This window comes from Pteronotus mesoamericanus, unplaced genomic scaffold (assembly GCF_021234165.1).
Source record: "Pteronotus mesoamericanus isolate MK-2021 breed Mesoamerican mustached bat unplaced genomic scaffold, CSHL_Meso_final scaffold_85, whole genome shotgun sequence".
Classification (NCBI taxonomy): domain Eukaryota; kingdom Metazoa; phylum Chordata; class Mammalia; order Chiroptera; family Mormoopidae; genus Pteronotus; species Pteronotus mesoamericanus.
Window position 1 is genome coordinate 70,780,630 of NW_026555329.1, and position 24,055 is coordinate 70,804,684.

General features: G+C 38.3%; 1 protein-coding gene across 1 annotated transcript in view; it reads left to right on the forward strand.

Annotated features, from left to right (window-relative positions):
- The first annotated feature begins 642 nt into the window (after nucleotides 1-642).
- The window catches only part of NUP205 (nucleoporin 205), a 70,263-nt gene continuing 46,850 nt past the window's right edge, over nucleotides 643-24,055 (forward strand). The window contains exons 1-12 of the mRNA XM_054564623.1: nucleotides 643-699; nucleotides 5,034-5,176; nucleotides 6,464-6,635; nucleotides 8,696-8,840; nucleotides 9,203-9,362; nucleotides 9,809-10,037; nucleotides 12,225-12,389; nucleotides 15,307-15,482; nucleotides 18,489-18,605; nucleotides 18,773-18,910; nucleotides 20,712-20,862; nucleotides 22,097-22,302. Coding sequence (XP_054420598.1) covers nucleotides 672-699; nucleotides 5,034-5,176; nucleotides 6,464-6,635; nucleotides 8,696-8,840; nucleotides 9,203-9,362; nucleotides 9,809-10,037; nucleotides 12,225-12,389; nucleotides 15,307-15,482; nucleotides 18,489-18,605; nucleotides 18,773-18,910; nucleotides 20,712-20,862; nucleotides 22,097-22,302 — 1,830 coding nt within the window. The 5' untranslated portion in view covers nucleotides 643-671. The remainder of the gene's footprint in view (nucleotides 700-5,033; nucleotides 5,177-6,463; nucleotides 6,636-8,695; nucleotides 8,841-9,202; nucleotides 9,363-9,808; nucleotides 10,038-12,224; nucleotides 12,390-15,306; nucleotides 15,483-18,488; nucleotides 18,606-18,772; nucleotides 18,911-20,711; nucleotides 20,863-22,096; nucleotides 22,303-24,055) is intronic.

Below are 24,055 nucleotides of genomic sequence, written 5' to 3' on the forward strand. Positions count from 1 at the left end.
AATCTCCGTGTTGGGGATTCACGGAGTCAGGGGTCGGTGATGCTATTGAAGCCGGGCATTCATTATTCTAATTTTGTATCATTTGAAAATTTCAGAATAAAATGTTACAATTTGTTTCACTCTATGCAACTGTGTTGACGTAATGCACTTGATATATTGAAATGTAATAAAAACTTAGTTTGTAACAGCTCAATTGGCTTTTGGGGGTTTAGGCACCTTGCACACCACTCCATTCCCTGAAGTAAGGGAGTAATGCAAGAATATTTCATTTGAAATGAAGACGATGATATGGATTTACGGATCTTATATATCATAAGTGGGAGTCGTTTCAATAACTAGTCTCAGAATATCTTTTTCTGTTACCCCTCACCAACTTTATTCACCATGAAAAAGAAACTACAAGTCCCAGTATGCACTGCACGACTAACGTTAAATCAAGGACCTCGCGTTTCCGATCGGGTTGCCCTCGCCTTATATGGATGGAAATAATCCCAGCGAAAATTGACTTCTGCGACCCAGAGCAGATTTCCGAGCCTTTGTACGCCTGGGCCGGCCTGTCGTGCAGGTTGGAGGGGCGAGCGGGGGTTCCTTTCTGTTCAGGTATCGCCCCGGGCAGCCTTCCATTTTCTGGGGCTTCCGTGCGCGCCGGCCTCTGTTAGTGCGCCTGCAAGATGGCGACGCTGTTGGCGGTAAATTCGGGTAAGTGCGGCGGGGCCAAAGGGAAACTGGGGCAGGGCAGTGATCGGTTTTCCAGGGAGACACCGGGCTGTGAGGCTCCTTGGAATACAGGCCGCCTCTTCAGCATAGTGCCCGCTTCTCCTTAGCTCTGAACCTAGAGTCCTGCCCCTTCCCCAGTTTGAATGGCGCGTGTCGGCGCTGCGGCTCTAGCCCCCGGGCTGGGCTTTGAGGGTCCGGCAAGGAGACGGGGTTCACTGCAACCGGGAGTGCAGTGACTCGCAGCCTAGGGCCGAGCCTGATCCTTCCCACTCCGCACACTATTTGTGTCTGCGGCCGTGATTTCGCAAGGGTACGCAGGTCTCAGGCAACGAGGCCAGAGGACCTGAGATATTTTTCAGCCACGAGCGCCGGCTGACAACTCTCACCGGCACCCCTCGTGGAGGTTGGGGGAGTCTTGCAGGAAGCGAGGACCCCGATTATGAAGCCTGCCACCCGGAAGGTGGCGGAGAAGGGGTGCCCTGGGCTCCTCAGGACTTCCAGTTTTGCGGGCGTGGCCAGTTCCTGGATGCTCCTCCTGTACCTTTGGAGTGTTTGATCTTCGGGGCGAGGTAGAAGGCACTAAAGGAACTCGGGAAGATTTGGGGTGGGTGGCTCCTCTTTGGGCAACTCTCAGCCGGGGAGTTTCAACTTCCCCAGGGGCTTTTGAAAGAGTGGGCACAGTTTGATTGTCACAATTCCTGGGAAACACTGTTTGCGCCTAGTGGGCGGGGCAAGGATTCCTGAAAGTGAACGTTCTGCTTAGAATGTCAGTGCCTGGATTGAAACGTACTACGCTTCGTGGGCACAATTAAGAGGACATCTGTGCGGTAAATGCTTGTCGGGAATCTCACTCAAGAGCACTCTTTCTTGGGCGCCTCGTCCTTCTGGCTCTGTGCAGGGTTTTTTTGTTTTGTTTTTCTGCGGGTTGGGCCTGCTTTGCACAGGCCTGATACTCCTGAAAAGTTGTCTAAAGCTGAGTGTTACAAATAGAACCATTTCAGAAACGGAGCTTATTCAAGCGAAGCATGTCTAATACAAATAAATGTATTCGTTCCCCACAGCTTCTAGTGTATATTGTGTTGTTTTTACAGAGAGTGTACTTTCTTTTGTCAACTCTTTGTCAGAGTTCTTTTTATTTACTTATTTTTAAATTAAGTATATTTAATTGATTATGCTACTACAGTTGTCCCATTTTGCCCCCTTTGCCCACCTCTACCTGGTATTCCCCACTCCCTCCACCAGTCTCCCCCGAAGTTTGTCAGAGATCTTAAACACTCGTGGTAAGGCAAGTTTCAAATTTGCCTAGGAGTCATTTTTGACATCTTTTTTTCATACTCTGTGCCGGTCAGTTGCCAATTCTGACTCTGCAAACAGGCCGTGTCTATTTTACTGTCCTTGTTTAGGTTCCCTCACCTCAGGAGTGGCTAACCTATCATCCTTGGTCCCTGACACTTCCAATTCTAGTTAGTCTATCAGTCATGCCATTGGGCCAGTTTCATTGGGTCATCTACTGGTACTCCAAACTTTCCCATTTACTAATAGGAAAAAGCCATCTTTTCTGAAATCCAAGGCTCACAATTACTCCACCCCTTGTAGTTAGGGCTAAGGAAGTGATTTCTAGGGAAGTCATCTAGTCACCATCCAAGGAGCATCTTACAGGGGGTCACCAGGATCCAGGGTCAGACCCTCATTTTTTAAGGTTTTATTTATTTATTTTTTAGAGAGAGTGGAAGGGAGAGAGAAAGAGAGGGAGAGAAACATCAATGTGTGATTGCCTCTTGTGTGCCCCCCACTGGGGGCCTGACCTGCAACCCAGGCCTGTGCCCTGAGTGGGAATTGAAAGGGCGATGTCTTGGTTCTCAGGCCGGCACACAGTCCATGGAGCCACACCAGCCAGGACAGACCCTCGTTTTGACAGGTCCAGAACTCCATTTGTTAGTGTATCCAGAGTTGATTAGATCCCAGGAATTGAATTTTTCTAAAGAAACTCAGTAAAAGACATATATATATGCCATGCCACTATGCCAATTTATTGGTCTGTGATGGGAAGTATATCTGCATGGGAACTCATGCTGGTTCGTCATCTCATTCTTTTCTCTAGAAATTTATAAGACAATCTGTATTTTTAATCAGAGGTTTGGCAAGTATGGGAGCAAAGCAGGGAGTTGGATGATTGCTCTCTGTATGGTCTCGGCATTCCGATTCCATTCCCCCACGCTGAAGGCCTGACATGCCATTTCCTGCCCCATCTTTCAGATTAGGGTAGGTGCTCCCTTTTACATATTCTCAGCGCTCTGTACTTCATCACATTTTTTATTATACTGGTAATTGTTTTTTGAAGTCTATGTTTAATGTCCCACTTGTCAATCCCTAAGTTCCATGAGGGATTCTGTCTGTCTCGCATAGTCTATGGTCCCAGGCCTTCCATGAATATTTGTGGAGTGAAGGAATGATCCAGCTTGACTGATTTAGTCTGTCCTCTCCCTGCATATCCACTCCTTTTAAAAAATTCCCCAGTACATTGCCTTCATCTGACATTGTTCATAGAAATGTAATGAATTTAGTTAGATTAACTTTCATGTCATAGTGTCCTGGTACCTTTATTTGGTTTTGTGTTTTCTCAGATACCAGTTAAACGTATTTACAGAGCATCCTTTAATTTAGGCTAGTTTTACATTTAATATAGTTATTTATTTCTAAGTTTCATCTGTTGGGTGATTGATTGGATTTGACTGATTTCCCTTCCCGAGTCTCTATAAACACACAGGGGGACCATATGTGATTGTTTGCAGACAGAAACCTTGGACTTCAGGGTAATGTCTTAAAATAATGGGTCTTAAATAAATCTAATGTGTCCTCCACCAAAAAAGGAATATTATGCAAAATACGAGTGCACTGGTGAAATAAATAAATGAATGTTAGTATTTCATATAAAACTTGTTTCGCTTTTGCATGTACATATGTACTGGGTTGAGATATGGAATATTGTTTACCGTGGGTGACAGTAAAAAAAACGTGGAAGCCACCAGTCTCACTCATGCCCTCTGAGTTGTCTGTCACACTTTCCCTTGGCTCTTCTTTGTTACCCGTGTTTTTCTCATCACTCAAATTGCTGCACAAGTGTAACCAGCCCTTAGAAGCCCTTGACCATCATTTGATCTTTTAAAATTCTTCTGTCATCTGTGGCAACAATCTTACTCCTTTTTTGTACTGTCAGTGAAATATTTCACCTACTTACTTACAATTTTTCTCCCAAGCTTGACTGTGAGTTTTTGAAAACCAGGATTGTTTCTGTTATCTCCTGTGATACCATACTGTTCGTCCATGGAACTTAAATATTTCTAGATAAGTGAGTTTGGCTGAGTTTAGGTAAATTTGCCTAGGTATGTCTAGATGGGATCTTAATTTCTTTACTTAGCAGGCTGTTTACCAGGCATGTCTGAAAGACCTAAATTCGTCTCGTTTCTGTGGGGAGGCAGCGCCGCTCGCAGGGGTTAGGGCGCGTTCTGACGCTGCCGGGCTCCGCACCCCGCTCGCTTGCCCAGGGTGACCTTGGGTGCGGTTCGGGACCTCTCTACCTCAGTTTCCATATCTATAAAAATGGAGGAAGACAGAGTGCTGACGTCATGGTGTTCTGAGATAAATAATACAGGGAAAGAGCTTAGAACTGTGCTCAGTGGCACATAGCAAAAGGTCAGTATTACTTATTATTACTTATTACCTTTAGAAATCCAAATGTAACCGTTTTTGTATTAATTTACAAAAGTAGTTCGTGTTTCTATGCTGTTTTTTTATTAGTGTCCCAGCCAAAATACTGTTTTTTTTCTTAGCCGCAAAGTTTTACAAACACCGATGCCCGCCCCGCCCTCTTTTCGTTTGGGCGGAAGGTCCCTCCCACTTGCTGCGTGCCCGCGGTGCGCCAGGCACTGCGCCGTGTGTTTTATCTAGTGTGTCTCATCTCATCATTGAAGCTTGTGAGGCAGGCGACGTCCTTATTTTAGGTGTAAGGAAATTGAAATGTAAAGGGGTTATTTCCTCACTCCGTGTCACAAGGCTAATAAAGTGGCAAAAACAGGTTCGTCTGGTCTTCCAACTTAAAGTCAGAATTTATGTTATATAAAGTTAGATAAAGTTGTGCTTATGGTTTGCTTGAGAATTTAATAAGTATGCTTTTATGTTAATGTTTGGTTTATATGTACATATAACTCAGTATGTTTAAAAGTGTCCATGAATGTGACTAAAATGTGTCGACAACACCTTATGTTATTTTCCAAATATGTGTTTTATTTGATGTTGGTTTTATTTTTTTCTTTAAGCTGCTAGTCTGTGGGGTCCTTATAAAGACATTTGGCAAACGGTGGGAAATGCTCTTTGGAGAAGACAACCGGAAGCTGTTCACCTTCTTGACATGATTCTGAAGAAACATAAACCTGACTTCATCTCATTGTTCAGAAATCCAGTAGGAAATTTTCCTTTTTGTTTCTTGGATTTGCTTTTTTTTTTTTTTTTTTTTAAAGATTGAAGGAGCACATAAATTCTTAATGCATGTAAATGAAATTTGTTACTTGTACTGGTCCATTGATTTGAAGTTTTCTCTAAAAATGTAATTTTTCCTAGAACCAGTTACCTTCTTTTTGTTCTGCATAGAAGTTAATACTGATTCATTTCTAGCTAGGAGATATCTTAATACCATTTAGAAAGTTCAGTATATTCTAGAAAAATGAGCCTCCTTGGAATTTCTGAGTTACAGTTAATACATCTACGCTCAATAAGATTGGTTATTTTATTTGTTTCCGGGTACACTTCAAAATTTCAGCTCTTCATAATGTCATATGAGTTGTGTTAGCTGAACTATTAAATTCTAACATATCATTAATTATTGCATCTTGAAATCCTTTCCATCCAGGAATAGAGTACTTAAGTGGAGGGGATTTGTGTGTGGAAATTCCTTTTCTTGCTGTTTGTCAATTTTCTTTTACAGACTAACAAGATCATATAAGAACTATTTATGAGTTTGTCCTCACCAGAAACGGCCTTTGCTTTTTAGGGTTTGTAGCTATTTTTATTAGGAAGAGTCCTAGCTTGGGAGCCTGGTGAGCTGAGTTCCCGTCTGGGCTCTGCCGCGAGAGCTGTCTTCCCCTGGGCCGGTGTCTGATGTACCCGGGTGTCCGTTTTGCCATCTGTTAACAGAGGAGTTGGGTTGAAGGATCTTTGTAGTCTTTCTTAAGGTGTACATTTCTAAGATTGTAAGATCCCTCAAGTAATTCTGTACCGTATGTCATTTGTTGAATATTTGAACCATGTTGTAAGACATTTTGGGGGATAAGACTATGTTTTAAATAATATATTAATAAACTATCATTAGTCCCACTAATTAATTCAATGCTTCATATATCCATTTGTTATTTTCTACTTGAAGATCTTATTGTTTTTATTTATTACATATATAATTGGAAAAGTTCCTTAGGAACGTGAAAGACTGTATACAATTTTCTTTCTTAGAATTTTGTAGTTCAGAGTTCAGCAGAAGCCCTTACCGAGAAGGTAGCTGTAGTATAACAAGGTGAAGGTAACGTAAAATGTCACCTCATAAATGTCTAATAGTAGATTATTATCTGATAAGAAATAGCCCTTTTGTCATGTTACGAGCCTGCCTTATGAATAAACTTCTTGAGGTAACCGTTTAAGACCTTGTCTCCAATGTAGTCTTTTCATCACATGACCTTATTTATTTTTGCCATTATAGCCAAAAAATGTTCAGCAACATGAGAAGGTCCAGAAAGCCAGCACCGAGGGAGTCGCCATCCAGGGTCAACAGGGAACCCGGCTTCTTCCGGAGCAGCTCACTAAAGAGGCCTTTATCCTCAGTGACCTCTTTGACATTGGAGAACTCGCAGCTGTTGAGCTTCTCCTCGCTGGTAGGTTGGCATTTAACTGAACCTATGGTGAGCCAGTAAGAATTATAAAGTTATTCATCCAGAATTTAAGGTAGTGTATCATTTAGATTCCAGAACAGTTTCTAAGGATGCCATTGATTTGAAAAACTTCATTCAAAATATTTTCTTTTGTTTCCCTTTGGCTAATGGAAGGCTTTAGTGACTGGAGGCGTTAAAGGTAATGTAACTTTTAGGATGAACTTTTACGTGGTAGTTCGCCAGCAAAGAGTCACTGGCTGTATCTCAGAAATTGTATAGCACAAGCATTTATTGTCATATAATGAGTGAGAAGGTAAGGTCGTTGCTCTTTTTTGGAGTTTGTTTTTGAGGGGGTGATTGAGATGATGACTAAGACAAAATAAGATCATTTCAATAATATTGAGTTCTAGGAAGAAAACAAAACAAGGCAGTGGAAGATAGGGAGATGGCGGCAACTCTGAATAGGGTACTTAGGGAAGGCCTCTATGATTTTGGGACATTTGACCTGACTTGCAAGAGGACAAGTGCCAGAGTTGTTGGGGAAGGACGTTCTGGGCGGAGCAAACAGCAAGTGCTTGAAGTGAAAACAAAGGCTTGTGAGAGGAGAAAAGACCGCTGTGGCCGGGACAGTAGGAGTGAGGGGGAGAGTCCACAAAGATGAGGATAGAGCAGGAACCTGACCACACTCAGTCTTTTTAAAATTTTTTAAGAATTGATTTTAGAGAGGAAGGGGGAAGAGAGAAGGAGTGAAGGAGAGAGCAAGAGACAGAGACAGAGAGAAATATCAATTTGCTGTTCCACATATTTACGCATTCATTGGTTGATTCTTGTATGCGCTCTGACTGGGTATTGAACCCACAGCCTTGCTGTATTGGGACGATGCTCTAACCAACTGAGCTACTCGGACAGGGCCTGACCTTCTTCAGTCTTACAAGCCATGAAAATTATTTGGATTTTATTCTAATTGCAATTTTAAGCAGAAGATTTAATCCAGGATAACTTTGAGATTATTTCTTTGGCTGCTGTATAGAAAAAAAGATGGAGATGTCCATAAAATGAGCAGTTCATTTTAATTATAACACAGGAGCCATGCAAAGAAGCCATGTAGACATTTTAATTGAAAGAAAGTCTAATCAGTCTAAAGCTAATCATGTGGCTGCCACAATCCCTTTTGACCTAAGGCTGCATTTAAAGAAGTGTGATATTGAGAACGAATAAGGTAGTTTTCCCATTTTATGATGGAGATGTTAAATGGATGTGCTTGAGTTTTGAGTTTAACTCAGAATTTCTGTTTAACAAATATTTATTTTATGCATACCATGCGCTAGGCACTGGGTTGGGATTTCAGGGATATAAAGATGAATAAAACCCCAACTAGTGTAAAGGAGCTTATGGTCTAGTAGTGGAGAAAGACAAGGAGACATAAAATTACACCACCATTAAGTGCATCAATGCAGGTTTGTGCAAGATTTAGTGATGGTCTGGAAGGCAGAGGATTAAACCGACCTCGGGTTGTACAGAGGAGTCTTCACACAGATATGATGCTTAAAGTAGGTGTTGAAAAGCGAGCAGGCACATGTCAAATGGAACGGGACTGTGCTTAAGAGGACCAAGGGCGTCTAGACGGGAGCAGTCGCCCGTACAGGGCTGTGAAGCAGTGAGGTGAATTTGGGGAACACAAGGGAAGGGAGTGGAGGAGTAATTGAGCTAAAGAAAGAAAAAGCCATAGGAAATGAAACCGAAGCTATAGGCAGGGTGCTTTAAAAAAAAAAAAAAGGACAAAGTGAAACTTACTCAAAGGAGAGCAGTTAAAAAGGTGAGTGAAGAAGATGAAACACAAGAAAAGACTGTTTAATTTTCAAAAAAGACTCTAGGGAAAGAAACTTCTAAATATTAGAACGATTTCCTGTGAAAGAGAATAAAACTGGATGGATGTTTGAAGTAGAGGACCCGCAGGACCCCTTTTGCCCTGAGAGTCTGACTTCTCTGAAGTAGCGATTTTTGTCTCATCCTAAGCACATAGGTATATATTTACTAAACTATTTCTCGACGTCCTTTCCTAGGAGAGCACCAGCAGCCACACTTTCCTGGCCTCACCAGAGGATTAGTGGCTGTCCTTTTGTACTGGGACGGAAAGCGATGCATTGCAAATTCCCTGAAAGCTTTGATACAGTCTAGACGAGGGAAGACATGGACCCTCGAACTCAGGTCTGTGTGCTTCTTATCTGAAGAATTATAATTTTAGAAACAGCAACAATTTCTCATTAATATGTATAATTTAAGTCATGTGTGTAATATAAATCATAAATGTTCCCTTTTTCTGCCAGGACTGACAGGACAGTTTAGATGTACTTTGTTTACAAATAAAAAATAATTCAGTTATTTGTGATTAGAAGCTTATTGAAACTCAGCAATCTAAGAAGGATGAAAAGATCTAGGTTATAATTCATTGGTTGTTTCCAGTAACACAATGGAGCATTGTTGTTAAAAGAATGTTTGCCGTATCCATGGAATGAGGAAGTATAAGCATTACTATTGATTATAACTTTATCGGTTTCTTTTTATTACAGTCCAGAACTGGTTTCCATGACAACACGCTTTACAGATGACCTGATGGACCAAGGGTTGACTTACAAAATCCTTTCTCTGGTGTCAGACATTAATGTGAACAATGAGTTTGAGAAACTACAGCGCGAGAGAGGTTTGGGCAGTGAAAAACATCGCAAAGAGGCAAGGTTTCACAAGATTGGTTTATGGGTTGTCAAATCTTGGAGGCAGAAAAGTCATGACAATTTGAACATTCTTCTAGGACAGGCATAGGAAAATTAATAATGCATATTAAAGTGTTCAGGCAGCTGTGTCTGCGCAATAGACTCACGGTCGTTTTAGCTTCTTTCTAGTCCCTGTTGTACCATTCTAGCTCTTCTTCTCGAATGAACTCTTCATGAAGTTGGTTATCCCACACTGGAGCTTGGAACTTCAGAATGAGGAATTAACAGTAGGTTTTGTTCAGAATTTTAGAGGCCAGATTGTAGGATTCAGATACATTTAGTTAGTTAGCCTTTATAAAAGTTCAGATTCTAGAATAAGACCAGGCTTCAGTGTGATTTATTTATATATTTTTATTTCATGAGTATTTATTTTACACATATTTAATCATACGATTTTACTTCTAGGTTTCCGATCTCATCAAGGAGTGCAGGCAGTCTCTGGCGGAAAGCCTTTTCGCCTGGGCTTGCCAGTCACCTTTAGGCAAAGATGACACTCTGCTCCTCATTGGCCATTTGGAAAATGTGACAGTTGAGGCTAATGGCTCCTTGGATGCAGTGAACCTGGCTCTTGTCATGGCACTTCTGTACTGCTTTGACACCAGTTTTATAGAACAAAACATAGAGGAACGCGACGGTATTGGATTTTATACCTATTAATAGAATACATTTATTTCCAGCAAGCAGATTTAAAATTGTGGAGATAACATTTAAGAAGTGTGATATTTTAACTACTAAAGTTAAAAACCACTTTTTGTTCCTTTGTGTTCAATACATTTCTATTTGAATGTATGTACAGGGTCCAGCACAAATAATGCCCCTTTTTTTATTACAAAACCATAAGCATGGAATTCTGGAGCATAACAGTTTTGCACCCAACACACCATACGGCATCTTAGGTGAAATGTCCAAATTAAAACGAAAAATTATTACACCCATATTATTACCCTACCAACCCCACTCAAGCAAGCATTACTTCTGCCAGACCCTGTATATATTTTATTGAATATTTTATTGTTTTTCTAGTACAGTTGTCCCAATGTTTCCCTCTTTACTCTTTCACCCAGCCTGTCCCTTGAATTTGAATATTTAGATATGAGATCACATTTAAAAAATAATTATAATCCTGTTTGATGTTTCTGTTGTCCTCTTGGGTTTTGGAATGGGGAAGTGTTAAAAGTTATGTAACATGAGTCACACATGCCCAATTTACTTAATTACCTGTTTATTTACTTACATTTCAAACCTTTCATGAAAACATTCTAAGAGAGGAGAACTATCATTTTTAGTGATATATCATCTTTGACATATTTTCTCTGAAGTAGGTAAAATTTTACTTGGTAACCATATAACCCAATTACTGCTCAGAACTGAGGATCTCAAAAATAATTTCCACAAAGATTATTGCCATTTAATATCATAGATATTTATAATTATTCCAATAATTATCCAGTGCTCACTTGATTGTATCATCTACTTCCGTCATTAGGTACATGAGGAGAATGGACATTTGCCTGTCATCTTTGGTGACTATCCTTAGCCACTAGGAAAGGCTTGTGTAAAACACACCCGTCCCTTTCCTGCAATCAAGTGTTCACCCAGTACTTTGTGTGCCACACAGGAAGCAGCACCTGTGCTTCTAGGAATGCTGCTGGTTAGCGTGTTGGTCAGATTTCCTATAGTGAATGACATGAAGCGCGGAATCAGTAGGGGTAGGCTGTACGAATGAAAGTTTGTAAACTGGGACTTTCCAAAGATAATGTAATGCCTGGAAAGTTTCACAGGCTAACTAAGATATAAAGGTTTTGGCACTAGCTTCTAATTGTATCAGTTTCAGATGCTTACATTGATCAACTCATGAATAATTTCTGTTCTGTATATTGTTGATTAATGGGAGAAGTAAATTATCAGTGCATGTACAGTAGTAGACAGAAACTTTCAAAGTACAGGAAATTAAATAAAAAATGTGTTCTTAGCCCTGGTCGGTGTGGCTCGGTTGGTTGGAGCATCCTTCTGTGCTCTGAAAGGTCGTGGGTTCGATTCCTGGTCAGGGCACATACGTACTTGAGGGTTCTGCCTGAGGTTGGGGCACATACGGGAGGCAACCAATCAATGTTTCTCTCTCCCTGCCTCTCTCAAAAATCAATAAATGTATCCTCAGGTGAGGATTTAACAACAAAAACGAAAGAATATGTTCTTGAAGGTTGTGACCTAATTATTCAAAGGATGACATCAAAAGGAAGTATAAGAAAATAAATGAAATCTTGGATGGTCAGTGGTGTGTCCCATTATTTATTATTAGTATTTGTTCAGAATTCTGTGCTTGTTTAAAGTACCACAGTACAACTGAACTGTAAATTGAAAATTCTTTAATTATCATTTGGTTATTTCATTTATGTTACAATCAAAGTAGGTACTTGTTTGCAGTTCGCATTCTTTGTTTTTGGTCAGTTTTTACTTGATATTTTAAATTCAGACTGGCTTATTTATCTAGTAAGATTCTAATATTTTGACCTTTAAGTAGCATTGATTTATGTTTTAGAATTTATATGCAGAAAACATGAGTAGCTCTTTATTTTTCTAATATATTTATAGTACACTTAAAAACCATAAAAATAATGGAATTAAAATTTAGGATTATTTCTTTTGTTTTTAGTTTGTGTATACTTTTTATAGTAGCTGTAAATACTTGGCTTTTCAAAACAACGTTAACTAGTCATAATTCTTTAATGAGAATTCTGAAATTTTTCTGATTTTTAGACATCAGTTCTGTATAGCAGAGTCAGGATTTTTCTACTTTTTTGGTCTGTTTTTGTGTTTTCAGATATGATTCAGCAGCTCCCACTGTTCACAGAGAGACAATACATCGCAACAATTCACTCTCGCCTTCAAGACTCACAGCCCTGGAAGCTGCCTGGGCTGCGAGCCACTGTCAGACTTGCCTGGGCCCTGGCGCTGAGGGGAGTGTCTCAGTTACCTGACGTGACAGGTGAATTGACTGTAGGCAGTTTAGGTGTGGGAAAGAGTGCATCAATTTTAATGGTATTTTGGAAGGAGTGTTCTTTTTGCCATATTTAAGCACGAGCATAGGAAGTTACCCAGGGCTGTGTTAAACGAAACTTTGTAAGATGGTGAAATACAAAGCCTTTTTCCCCTTGCCTCCCAAAGATTTTCTATGACATCTTTTTTCCCTTAAATACAACATGTTAGAAAGGAGATCTTTGACCCAGTCAAGAAGGGGTGTGGGATTGACCTAACAGTTTACCACCCGCTGCAGCATATCCTGGCCCGCTGTTTGCATTCATGGCCTTGCCCTCCTCAGGTAGTGGTGCACACGAGCAGGAGGAGAACTGTGCTGCTGTTGTAATTTGAAGTCCAAGAGTTGTCACGTGTTTTTATGGTAAATCTGGGAAGATTTTACTAAAGTTTGCTATTCACGTCAGTGTTTTCTAGTCCGGGAGTGTCAGCTGATTCCAGTGTCTCGTCAACTGCGTGATTCTAGAAGATTTTGTACACTAGTGTCATGCGGTTCCCAAGAGGGCTGCACAAAGCGTTTTTTTGTATTAGGAGTTTTTCTTTGGTCAGGTGGTTTTTATATTAAAGCTGATCGGTGCCTAATTAGGTATTTCTAATCATGTACAAATTCTGTTTCTGGAGCTTATCCATACTTTTCTGGCATAAAATTACCCTTTAAACTTTTAAGTGGCTTTATGCTGGTTTAATCAGATTCATATGCTGTAATTTTTTGTACTGTTGCCCTGACCTTGAGAGGCACAAGAGAATATACTATCTTTGGCAATAGAATAAATATTAGGTAAGAATAGGCTGGGAATCCAGACTCCGTTTCAAGTCCTAGATCTTTGGCTACGTAATCTCTTTAGCTTTACATGCTCATCCCCTTTTATAAGCTTTGATAATTAGGGATGCTATAATGAACATTTTTTAACTATAATTTTTTTGTAAATTAAATTTTAAAAATTGCTATAAAGGATGAATTGTTTATCTTATGTTGCAAAAAAGGGCATTTCTTGAAATAATAGAGAAATTTTAACAAAAAGTCTCAGTTTAAAAATATTAGTTCCTACTTTCTTCAAAGACTTCTTAATTTTATCAAATATGTTTATTACATTATTTTATAAAGGATATGTTTGGAATTATGCTAAACTTTTGCAAAATTTGAATATACTGATTTTAACATTAAAACTCAATTTATATTAAGCTATTAATGCAACTTTGTACCTAAATAGTCTTCCATAAATGGTTCTTGAATTGATCATCAGGCAGTTTTAATTCCAACATTTAATGAATTCAAGTGAAGATTTGAAATTACTGTTATTATTAATATTTATTTAATTGGAATTTCAGTAATCATTATTACTCATAATAAGAATTAAAAAACTATTTTGTTCTCAAAGAGTTTTTATGGAATGAGTAGATATGTAGGTTTTATTTCAAAATGCAAAACAAACATAAACCAAAAAAAGCTCCTCTGTTTTCCCCTGGTTGAAATTATCCTGGTTTTTATCTATTCCTGACCCTTTTCAAGGCGGTGAAAATACTTTCAGTTGTACACTGTGTGTTTATATTTGGTCTCTATGGCAGTCAAGCAGAATAAGCTGTGTAACAGTGCGTTTTCAAAGCCAGACGACCACAAATTTACCTAGCAATGTTAGGTATAAGATTCAAAAGAAGTAATCAACAGTGTTTTTCTTATGGAAGGACACAGCTTCACCTAAGGCATACTGTTACGAAGAAAATTGAATGTAAGTCAGATCAAGTCTCTCTAGATAAAACTACCAATTTTTAGTATATCCAGAGCACAGAAAATATGTTACCTACACTATTGGGATGCATGCCACACCACATTGTGGAAAATCTACAGAATTAAAGTCCCAGTTTCTTCAGCAGATAAAGGACAAGGGAAATATTTTAAAGATGTAGGAGGAGCCTACAGATGTATCAATTGCAATGTATTGTTCTTACTTGGATCTGATTCAAGCAAACAAACTGCACAAAAGATAAAAAGCAAAAAACCCAAAATCTTTCATAACATTTATGAGACAATTGTAAATTTGACTACTGTCTGGATATTTGACATTGAGGAATTATTTTTTAAGATATGATCATGGTATTGTATGTGTGTATGGTTTATTTTCTTTTTAAAGTATCTTTGAGTTTTATGCTGAAACACAAGTGAAGTGTTAAATTATCTAGAATGCGCTTGAATCTAATTTTGGCGGAGACGGGGCTGCGTGGAGGTCTAAGTGGAATGAGATGGGCCGTAATGGGTGGGATCGAAGCTCGGTGAGGAGTATGTGGAGGTTGAGGCTTTTTTTTTTTTTTTTTTTTTTAAGGTAATCTGAAATTCCAAACAAAAAGCTAGAAAAATTACAAGTAGACCAGTTTATCTTTAGGTTAAGATTTGTTTTTCAATTTTTGCTACTTGATTACCAAATTAGTAGAGTTACTTAGTGGTTGTATTCAGGTTTTGGTTTCGTCTATTGGCTGTGAAGACTTGCTTGGAGTGATCCAGATCATTCATTCATTGAGATTAAAGCTTTAGCATCATTTTTAGATGTTCATGTTTTAATACTAGTTCCTTGACTACATCCGTGTTACATCATATATCTCTGAAGTAATTTATTATCCTTTACAATGTCACTGAAGAGCATGTGGTTTTTCTGATGTTCTTTCTCAGTACTTCTTTGGGGTTTGAGAGTCCATTAGAGATAAACCCAGCCTTATTTTGTGCATAGGACATGCAAGGAGGTTGAACAATTTTGAAACATTAACAGAATATTATGATATGTTGTAATGTACGGTTACTTTATTTTTATTTTTACAGATTTTGTCATCTAGTATAGTAACTTTTCTTCCATGTGCTGTTTTTCTAAATGCATTTCCAGCTCTCGCTGAATTCACAGAGGCAGATGAAGCGATGGCAGAGCTTGCAATTGCCGACAATGTTTTCCTGTTCCTCACTGAATCTGTAGTGGTGTCAGAAAACTTCTATCAGGAGGAATTTTATATTCGTAGAATCCACAATCTCATCACAGATTTCCTTGCACTTATGCCAATGAAGGTAGGTGAAATAATTTAGGAGGAGTAAAAAAAGTAGTAGAATTTTATAAAATAATTTAAAACTGATCAGTGAAACTAGCATTATGTTTTAGAAACTAATAAAATTTTTCAGCATAGAATTTTTTTTAAAGATTTTATTTATTTTTAGACAGAGATGAAAGGAGGGAGAAAGGGAGGGAGAGAAACATGAATGTCTGGTTGCTTCTCGGGCCCCCCACTGGGGACCGGCCCACAACCCAGGCATGTGCCTTGACTGGGAATCAAACCAGTGACCTTTTGGTTTGCAGGCTGGCGCCCAAACCACTGAGCCACACCAACCAGGGCTCAGTATAGAAATTTGACAGTAGTTGTGTTACAGCTTGTGAATTAGTTTGTGATTCATGAAAATGAAATAATAAAACTTGTTAACTGAGAATAAACTGAAAGAAATATTTCACATTGAGAGGGGTTTATAATCCTTGTATGGGTAGAAAATTATGAATGCCATGCTACCCTAGGGATTGATGCTCAGTTGTCTTATTTATATTTCTGTACATGATTTGGAAGCCATAGCAGAAAATCTCATTTCACAGATAATTGTTCAGATTCTTAATTATAGTATATAAATGGGTTAAAGTATGTAGTATATAATTATGTTACCTGTATTGATACAGGTAACATAATAGATTAAAGAAACTAATGCAAAGGCTATTTTTGAATAAAGGGTTTGGTCCAAAGAAGAGGTTCTTAGAGCCATTTCAGACAGTTCCTTCAGAGCACATATTCTGTGTGCCGTTTTGTCCCAAGAAAGCCATGAAAATGGTGGCAGGAAATAAAAGAGGGAACGAAGTCCTGTAAGATCACTTTTTGTGTGTATATTTACTAAAAGCACTCTTAAATGATCTACACCTGTAATGCTGTCGCGTGGTTCTAATATAATACCTCTTGAAAAACATAAAGCAAATGGAAAAAGTACCCATACGGCAATAAATAATCACAGAATGAGTGCTTATGTATTATTTAATGAATCACGTTTATTGAGTTTCTCATGTTTCCATGTTCCATGATAAGAGTTGTAAAGAAGACAAATAAGTAAGAGACTCATTTCCCTGCCAGCAAAGAATTTATAACCTAGTTGGAGAGATAAGATATATACACAGAAAAACACAGGTAGTAACCGTAAGTAAATGAGAGGTATAGATAGTAAGTTACTGTGGATTTATTTAAGCTAAGGACAGCTCACTCAGGACTCGAATAGTCAGGGAAGATGTAACAGCTTGACCCCTCCTCAGCCTTGAAGGACTTGCTAGATTAACATCACAGCAGGTAGGAATAGGAAGAAGCCTGCTAATCCTTTCATTTTACATTTGCAGAAATGAAGCCTTAGACAGGTTAAGGCTTAACATTTTTCCTAATTAGTGCAGACGGGACTTTGGTTGTGGAATGATAATGGCATCTGGGAAAGAAGGATGAGAGGAATTCGAATAAATAAAATAAATGGCTGGGATAGGGTGAACAATTTATTCACACAATTCTGGGATATACTAGAATTACTAAAAATAGATGAAGGATTATTCTTGAATGAGCTTTGGTGGTTTGTGGCTTTGTCCATTTCATTCAAATTGATTGCTAGAAAGTTTTCTCTAATATTCCTGTATCACATTTTTCATGTCTATAGGATCTGTAATGATGTTTTCTCTTTTATTCTTAATATTGGTAATTTGTGTCTTCTCTCTTTTTTAATTAACCCAGCTCAAGGTTTATACATTTTATTGATTTTTCCCAATGAACTAGCTTTGGCCTCATTGATTTTCTTACACTTTGTTTCACTATTTTTTATTTCTGCTCTTTATTATATTCTTCCTTTTGCTTTCAGTTTAATTTGCCCTTCTCAATTAAGTTTCTTAAGGTGGGAGCTTAGATTATTGATTTGAAACCTTTTTTGTTGTTCTAATGGAAACCTTGAATGTTATATATTTATCTCTAATTACTGCTTTAGCTGTGTCACAAAATTAAAAAAAATTTTTATTTATTGATTTGAGAGAGAGAGAGACATAGAGACATTGATTTGTTGTTCCATTTATTCATGCATTCATTGGTTGATTCTCATATTGCCCTGACCGGGGATCAAACCCGCAACCTTGGCATAGTGGGATGAAGCTCTAACTAGCTGAGCTACCCGGCCAGTGCCTGTGTCACAAATTTTGATATGCTGTATTTTCTTTTTTGTTCAATTTAATATATTTCCTTATTTTCCTTGAGACTTCTTTGATTAGTGGGTTGATAGTATTGTTCAGGTCTTTCATAGCCATGCTGAGTATTTGTTCTGTTGACTATTGAGAGAGGAGTGTTGAAATCTCCGACTATAATTTTGGATTTATCTAGCTACAATTTTTTTGTCAGGGAGAAGTAGTTTCTTCCTTGAGTTGGCATTTAGTTGACACAAATGTGAGGTAATGAGTCTCAGCTAGGGCTATAATGTTCTTCAGAGTGTGTTTGGGAAAGAGTGGGGCCAATTTTGCTTGTTAAATAACTATTGCAGTGTTGTTAGTAGGTAGTCCAGGGATGCTAAACCCTCCTACAGCGTTCAGGGTGATCTGACCCAGTGAAGAAATGTTCTGCCCAAAATGTCAGTAGCGTCCCCACTGGGAAACATTGCAGTTAAACGCAACCTCTCTATAGTGGAAAAATGCATTGAAATGTTAAGATATAGATATTATAAATTATCGCATGTATGAGGGACATCTGATCAGCGTTCCTCTTGCACATCAGTGTTTCTGTCGCTCTCTTTCTCCCTCCCTTCCCCCTCTCTAAAAATAAATAAAATCTTCTTAAAAAGATACTCTAAGTTACGGAGAGTAATATAATATTTCTAGCATATTTCTTCATATCATTAAAGTGGAATTGATATTTAAACAGTTTGTCTTTTATGTAATCACTTTTAGATTGTTGTCTGATTTCCTGACTTCAGTATTGTTCACTCATATAATAAATTTACAGCTGAAACCATATGTCATACCCTTATTAGGTGAAGCAGTTGAGGAATCGGGCAGATGAAGATGCGCGAATGATTCACATGAGTTTGCAGATGGGCAATGAGCCCCCCATTTCACTTAGAAGGGACCTGGAGCACCTGATGCTCTTGGTAAGCCATCGCGATGCATGGGTTGTCGTCCTCCTTCCACGATTTTCCCCCTGACTTTGGGAATTGTAAATCTAGTATCTTGGGTGAATTCATTAAAAATGGGACTTTTTATTTAAAAGTAATTTTTGAGTTATATGTATCTTTTCACAGTCTTTCTTCCTTTGCAGATTGGCGAGCTGTATAAGAAGAACCCTTTTAACCTGGAGCTTGCTCTGGAGTACTGGTGTCCCGCAGAACCCCTGCAGACGACCACCATCCTGGGCTCCTACCTTGGGGTGGCTCATCAGCGCCCTCCTCAGCGCCAGGTGAGCTCGTAGGTTTTTACTTTTCCACTCTGGCATGGTAAGTGGGAGTTCGAAAACATGAAAACTGTTTTTTTCCTGATGTTATTGCTGTTAACACAAATGACCACTAATGTAACTTTTAGAAATTTATACTTTTTCCTTTTCTTTAAGGAGATTTGAAACTCTTAAAGTGAAGTTCTGATTATTTTGGAGTTTAGGTAGTCAGGCTTTTATAACATACTAAGTATGTGTCAAATCATTAGAGACAGCAGGGTGTCTAGTCTCTTTATGTGTAACTTAATTTGAGTTTTATTAGTATTAGCCTGTCTTCCACAGGTATGACAATAACCAGTACACCTTATTCTTAACAAGGTGGAGAAGGTAGTAGAGGTACAAGTACTGAAGGAAAAAGCTTAGAAGTTATAACTAATGACAAAATGCCTATGAGTCAGTAGATAACATAGGAAAAAGCTCATATTCTATCCTATATTAACTAAAGTAAAATAAGCAGTAGCAAATAAGATGGTTTGCCCTATCTGTCTTTGGGATTTCCTGTTCTAGAAGTTTTCGTGTTTAATTTTCAACTATACTAGAGCCTAAGATCAGATGCCATTTCTTTTACTGTATTTCTTAACATTTTTTTGTTTCATTTTTCTCTCCATTTAAAAAATGTTTTAGGGAAGGATTTATTAAATTTTTTTAATCCTCACCTGAGGATATGCTTATTGATTTTAGAGAGAGAGGAAGGGGTAAGGGGGTGGAGAGAAAGAAACATCAATGTGAGAGAGAAACATTGATCGGCTGCCTCCCATATGTCCCCCACTTGGGGACTGAACCTGCAACCTAGGTATGTGCTCTGACCAGGATTGAACCCACAGCCTTTTGGTGCAGGGGATGATGCTCCAGCCAACTGAGCCATCTGGCCAGGACGGATTTATTAAAATTTTTAAAGATTTAAAAATTTTCTATTATGAAAATTTTCGACCATGGAAGAGAAAGTAATTCTAATGCATACCCAACCATCTTAATTTAATAGCTATTAAAATCTTGCCATGTTTGCTTCATCTACTGCAGTTATTTTGACTACTTTTATTTTGCTGGAGTATTTTGAAGTAAATTATAAGCAGCGTGATATTTCACTTCTCCTTGATGAAGTTAATATCTCTTAGAAATAAGAATATTTATCTACACAATTGCAAAACCATTGTTACACCTAAACAAATTTAATGATAATTTTCAGAGACCTGTATATTTTCAGCTGAGAGTTCCAGCTACTGAGCCTGAATAATATTTTTAGCTGTTGATAATAGATTGAAGGAATAAGCAAGAAAAAAGGAAAAACTAACATGTGGACTTACAGGAGTGTAGGAACCTGGTATTGGCTGGAACACAAACAAAATATGTTTAGGTACTATCAGAAATTCTTTTACGTTACAAGGTCTTTATACTGAATTTGGTTGGAATTTAGGAACTCTGATTTCTAGGTATATCTTTGTGCTGGTTACTTTTACATTGGTAAATTTTCTCCATTGTTTTGCATATTTAGAAAGTGAGTAGCCTTATGTTCTCTGACATTGAGATGTTTTGGAAAAAAGTGTACCTTATATTCACAAAAATGCTATACTGTAATTGCATTAAATTGCTAATAACAAGCTTGAAAAGGCAACTTTTCATGAGTAGAACACCAGATTATTTTGGCTTTAGGGGGTTAAATCAGAGCACTTAATTAGTTTTAGTTAGTATGTTGTCTTTATTAGCTAGTCCATGTTGCCTTAAATTTAAGATACGCTTTATGTAAACTAATGCTTTCCCCATATTTCAGGTGGTTTTGTCAAAGTTCGTTAGACAGATGGGTGACCTGTTGCCTCCAACTATTTATATTCCTTATCTGAAGATGCTCCAGGGGCTGGCCAGCGGGCCGCAGTGCGCCCACTACTGTTTCAGCCTGCTCAAGGTCAACGGCAGTAGCCATGGTAGGAAAAATCTGCATGTCATTTAAGTCTGTTGTGACATTCTTGAGTTCAGTATCCCATTGTCTTTTAAAGACTATTGGTTATTTGTGTAGGTTCTACAGGTGTATAAGTTATGTTTATAATAACAGCGGAAGAAGTATGGGGTGGCTTTATGCAGAGTGATGCCTGGGTTGTGGTCTCACAGATTGGGGGGTTTTATCATTTGCTTTATAAAACAGTTCAGTGTACAAAATCAAAATTAATACTAAAAGTTTTTTAAGAACACACATGGTGCTCAAAGCAAAATATATATATACCCTGCCACTTACTTTTGATTTCTTTATTTTCACAAGTGCTTGTTTTCTAAATTTCTGTACTTAATGGTTTCTCTTTCATCCCTCTCCCAGTGTCCTCATTTAACTTGCAGACTTGAGTCTGGTTAAACCAAAAACACTGCAAAAGGGAAGAGAAAGCAGTATTTATTAAACATCTGCTTTACTAGGTAGATATTACTACTTCCATTTTTACACGTGAGGAAACAGAGAAGCCATCTACCCAGAGTCACAAGTAATTGAGGAGCCATGATTGGAACTGAGATCTGCCTGGCTCCAGTGACAGTGTTTTGACAGCTCTGTCAAGGTTGGCTTGTCTCGTACGCTGTGCTTTTGCTCGTGGTGCTCAGCGTGTAATGAATAGTGTCATTTACAAATCTAGACTGCAGTTAGCTCTCTCTCTGGGAGCTGAAGCTCCACGGTTGGGAATTATTTGGTGGGAGAAGTAGCCCTGAATAGTTGGAGGACAACAAAGGCACTCTCCTGGTCATGAAGGGCTGATGTCCAGGGCAGTTTGTCTTTGCATTTACATGGACACCGCCCATTCTTAGTCCCGAGGAAAATGAATCCAGAACTGGGGCTCACAGATGGCTTCCGGCCCGATTTCAGCACATTACTTACCTCAGGCAAAGACAAAGATTTTTTTTTTTTAATTATTTTCTTTATTTACTGATTTTTAGGGGGAGAGAGAGGGAAACATTGATTTGTGTGTTCCACTTATGCATTCATTGGTTGCTTCATGTATGTGCCCTGACCTGAGATCGAACCTGTAACCTTGGCACATCAGGGTGATGCTCTAACCAACTGAGCTACTCAGCCAGGGCAAGGCAAAATTTATTGTTTTACATTTGTTTTCTTCCTCCACTTCCAAGCAAATGCTTAGACATTTTTGAAAGAAAATTCTGTGCTGTCTTTCCTTACAGTTGAAAATATTCAGGGAGCAGGGGGTAGTCCTGTTTCCTGGGAACATTTTTTTCACTCCTTAATGCTTTACCATGAACACCTCCGGAAGGACCTCCCGAGTGCAGACAGTGTCCAGTACCGTCACCTGCCTTCACGTGGCATCACCCAGAAGGAGCAGGACGGACTGATTGCTTTTCTACAGCTCACGTCTACCATCATCACTTGGGTAGGTAACCCATCCGCAGCATATGAGTATAATTTGGTTTTCTAGCACAGTGGCATTGTAAGGAGCCCCAGATGTTTGCGTATCACTGAGTTTATTAGTGATAAATTTAGCACATATGTAGAATTGTGTTTTGTTGTTCTGTTTGGCTTTGTTTTTTATTTCATTTTATAAGCCAGTCTTGATGTGGCTTCTTTTGTATCCTTAGTTATAAGAGTTCTGTTTAGCTAGTTTTCAGGTGGTTCTCAAGGATGGTTGTCTTATAATTGAGTTGTAATTTTTTTCATTACTTTTTTCCTTTTTATTGACTTTATTGGGGTGATATTGGTTAATAAAATTATGTAGGTTTCAGGTGTATTTAGATGTAGTTTTGATATAGTCATCGGAGGAGGTGTGCACAGTGTTTGCCTATCTGCCATCTTTACAGGAAGCCTCCTATAGGATTCTGTTCTTAAGCTCTTTGTTTCTTCGCCTTTAGAAGGTATAGTTCTAGTAGTCCTGCTCGTTGCCATAAGCTTTTAAGAAAATAACAGCATAAACCTGGAAGAGGGCAAATAAGAATCAGTTGTTGGGTGCCCATCCTTCTAGAAAGTTACTCTGCATAGGCGTTGGGGGGGGGGTACATAAAGAATGTTTTTAATGAAAAAGAAAAGTTATTTAATGAATTACTCTTCTTTTCTCCTTATACCAAACCACCTTATCTGCTGCTACCAAATTAGTCTTTGTAAAAAACATTATTTTCATTAGATAATTTCTCTACTCAGAAGTCTCTTCTAGTTTCTGTTGTTTACCAGAGCAAAGATAAGTTGCTCAATCTGACATTCTTACTGAAGTATAGGAATGGTGTCTTCTAACTTTCTGGGTTTTTTTTTAAGTAATGCTTAACATTAGTAAACATCAAAACAAAGTAATTATTTCTTACTGAATTAAAATAGAATATTTGCTACCGTATATGTCTCCATTTTTTCTCTGTAAAGAAGTATATATTCATTTATATATTATAGTAGACTATATTAGTGGATTTGCCAAAATATCCATTAATGTTTTTTCCATAAAATAAAAGATATTTTTCATTTTTACCAATAACTGTATTAATTTGGATATTTTGAGTATATTGGCTCTCTCCCGCTAGTGGCTTCTAGTGGGTGGAGGGCAGGGGTGCTGCTAAAGATCTTCTAATGCCTCAGACAGCCTCACAGCAAAGAATTATTTGGCCAAAATGTCAGCAGTACCAAGAAACTTGGCAAACCACTTTGACATGTTTGATCAGTCACAACACCTTCTCCATACACTGCACTAATCTTTTTTTCCATTTCACTTGCAATTTTTGCCTTTCTTGAAATAATAAATCATAATATGCAAAAAATGTTGCATATCTTCTTCCATTTTCAATATTAAAATTAATTGGGTGCACAAAAAAAATTCACTGATATGATAAGTTTTTTTTTAATGCATGCTGATATGATAGCTGTCACAATACAATCTAACAATTGTTTCAAATGAAGTTAAAGACAACTAAGCACTACTGGAGCCATCGTATAGAAAAAAACTAAATGAACTTTTTGGCCAATCCAATACCTTGTTCCAGAAAGGATATAAAGTAGGATTTATGTGACCCTGGAATTTATTTCTGTGTGTGTTACCTTCATGCTTAGGGCTGTGAAAATAATTTTACAAGGGCTGTTTCTCTTCAGTTCTTTACAATGACTAAGCTAGCGATCTGGATTTGCTTTACTAGTAGACTTCAAGCAGAAGG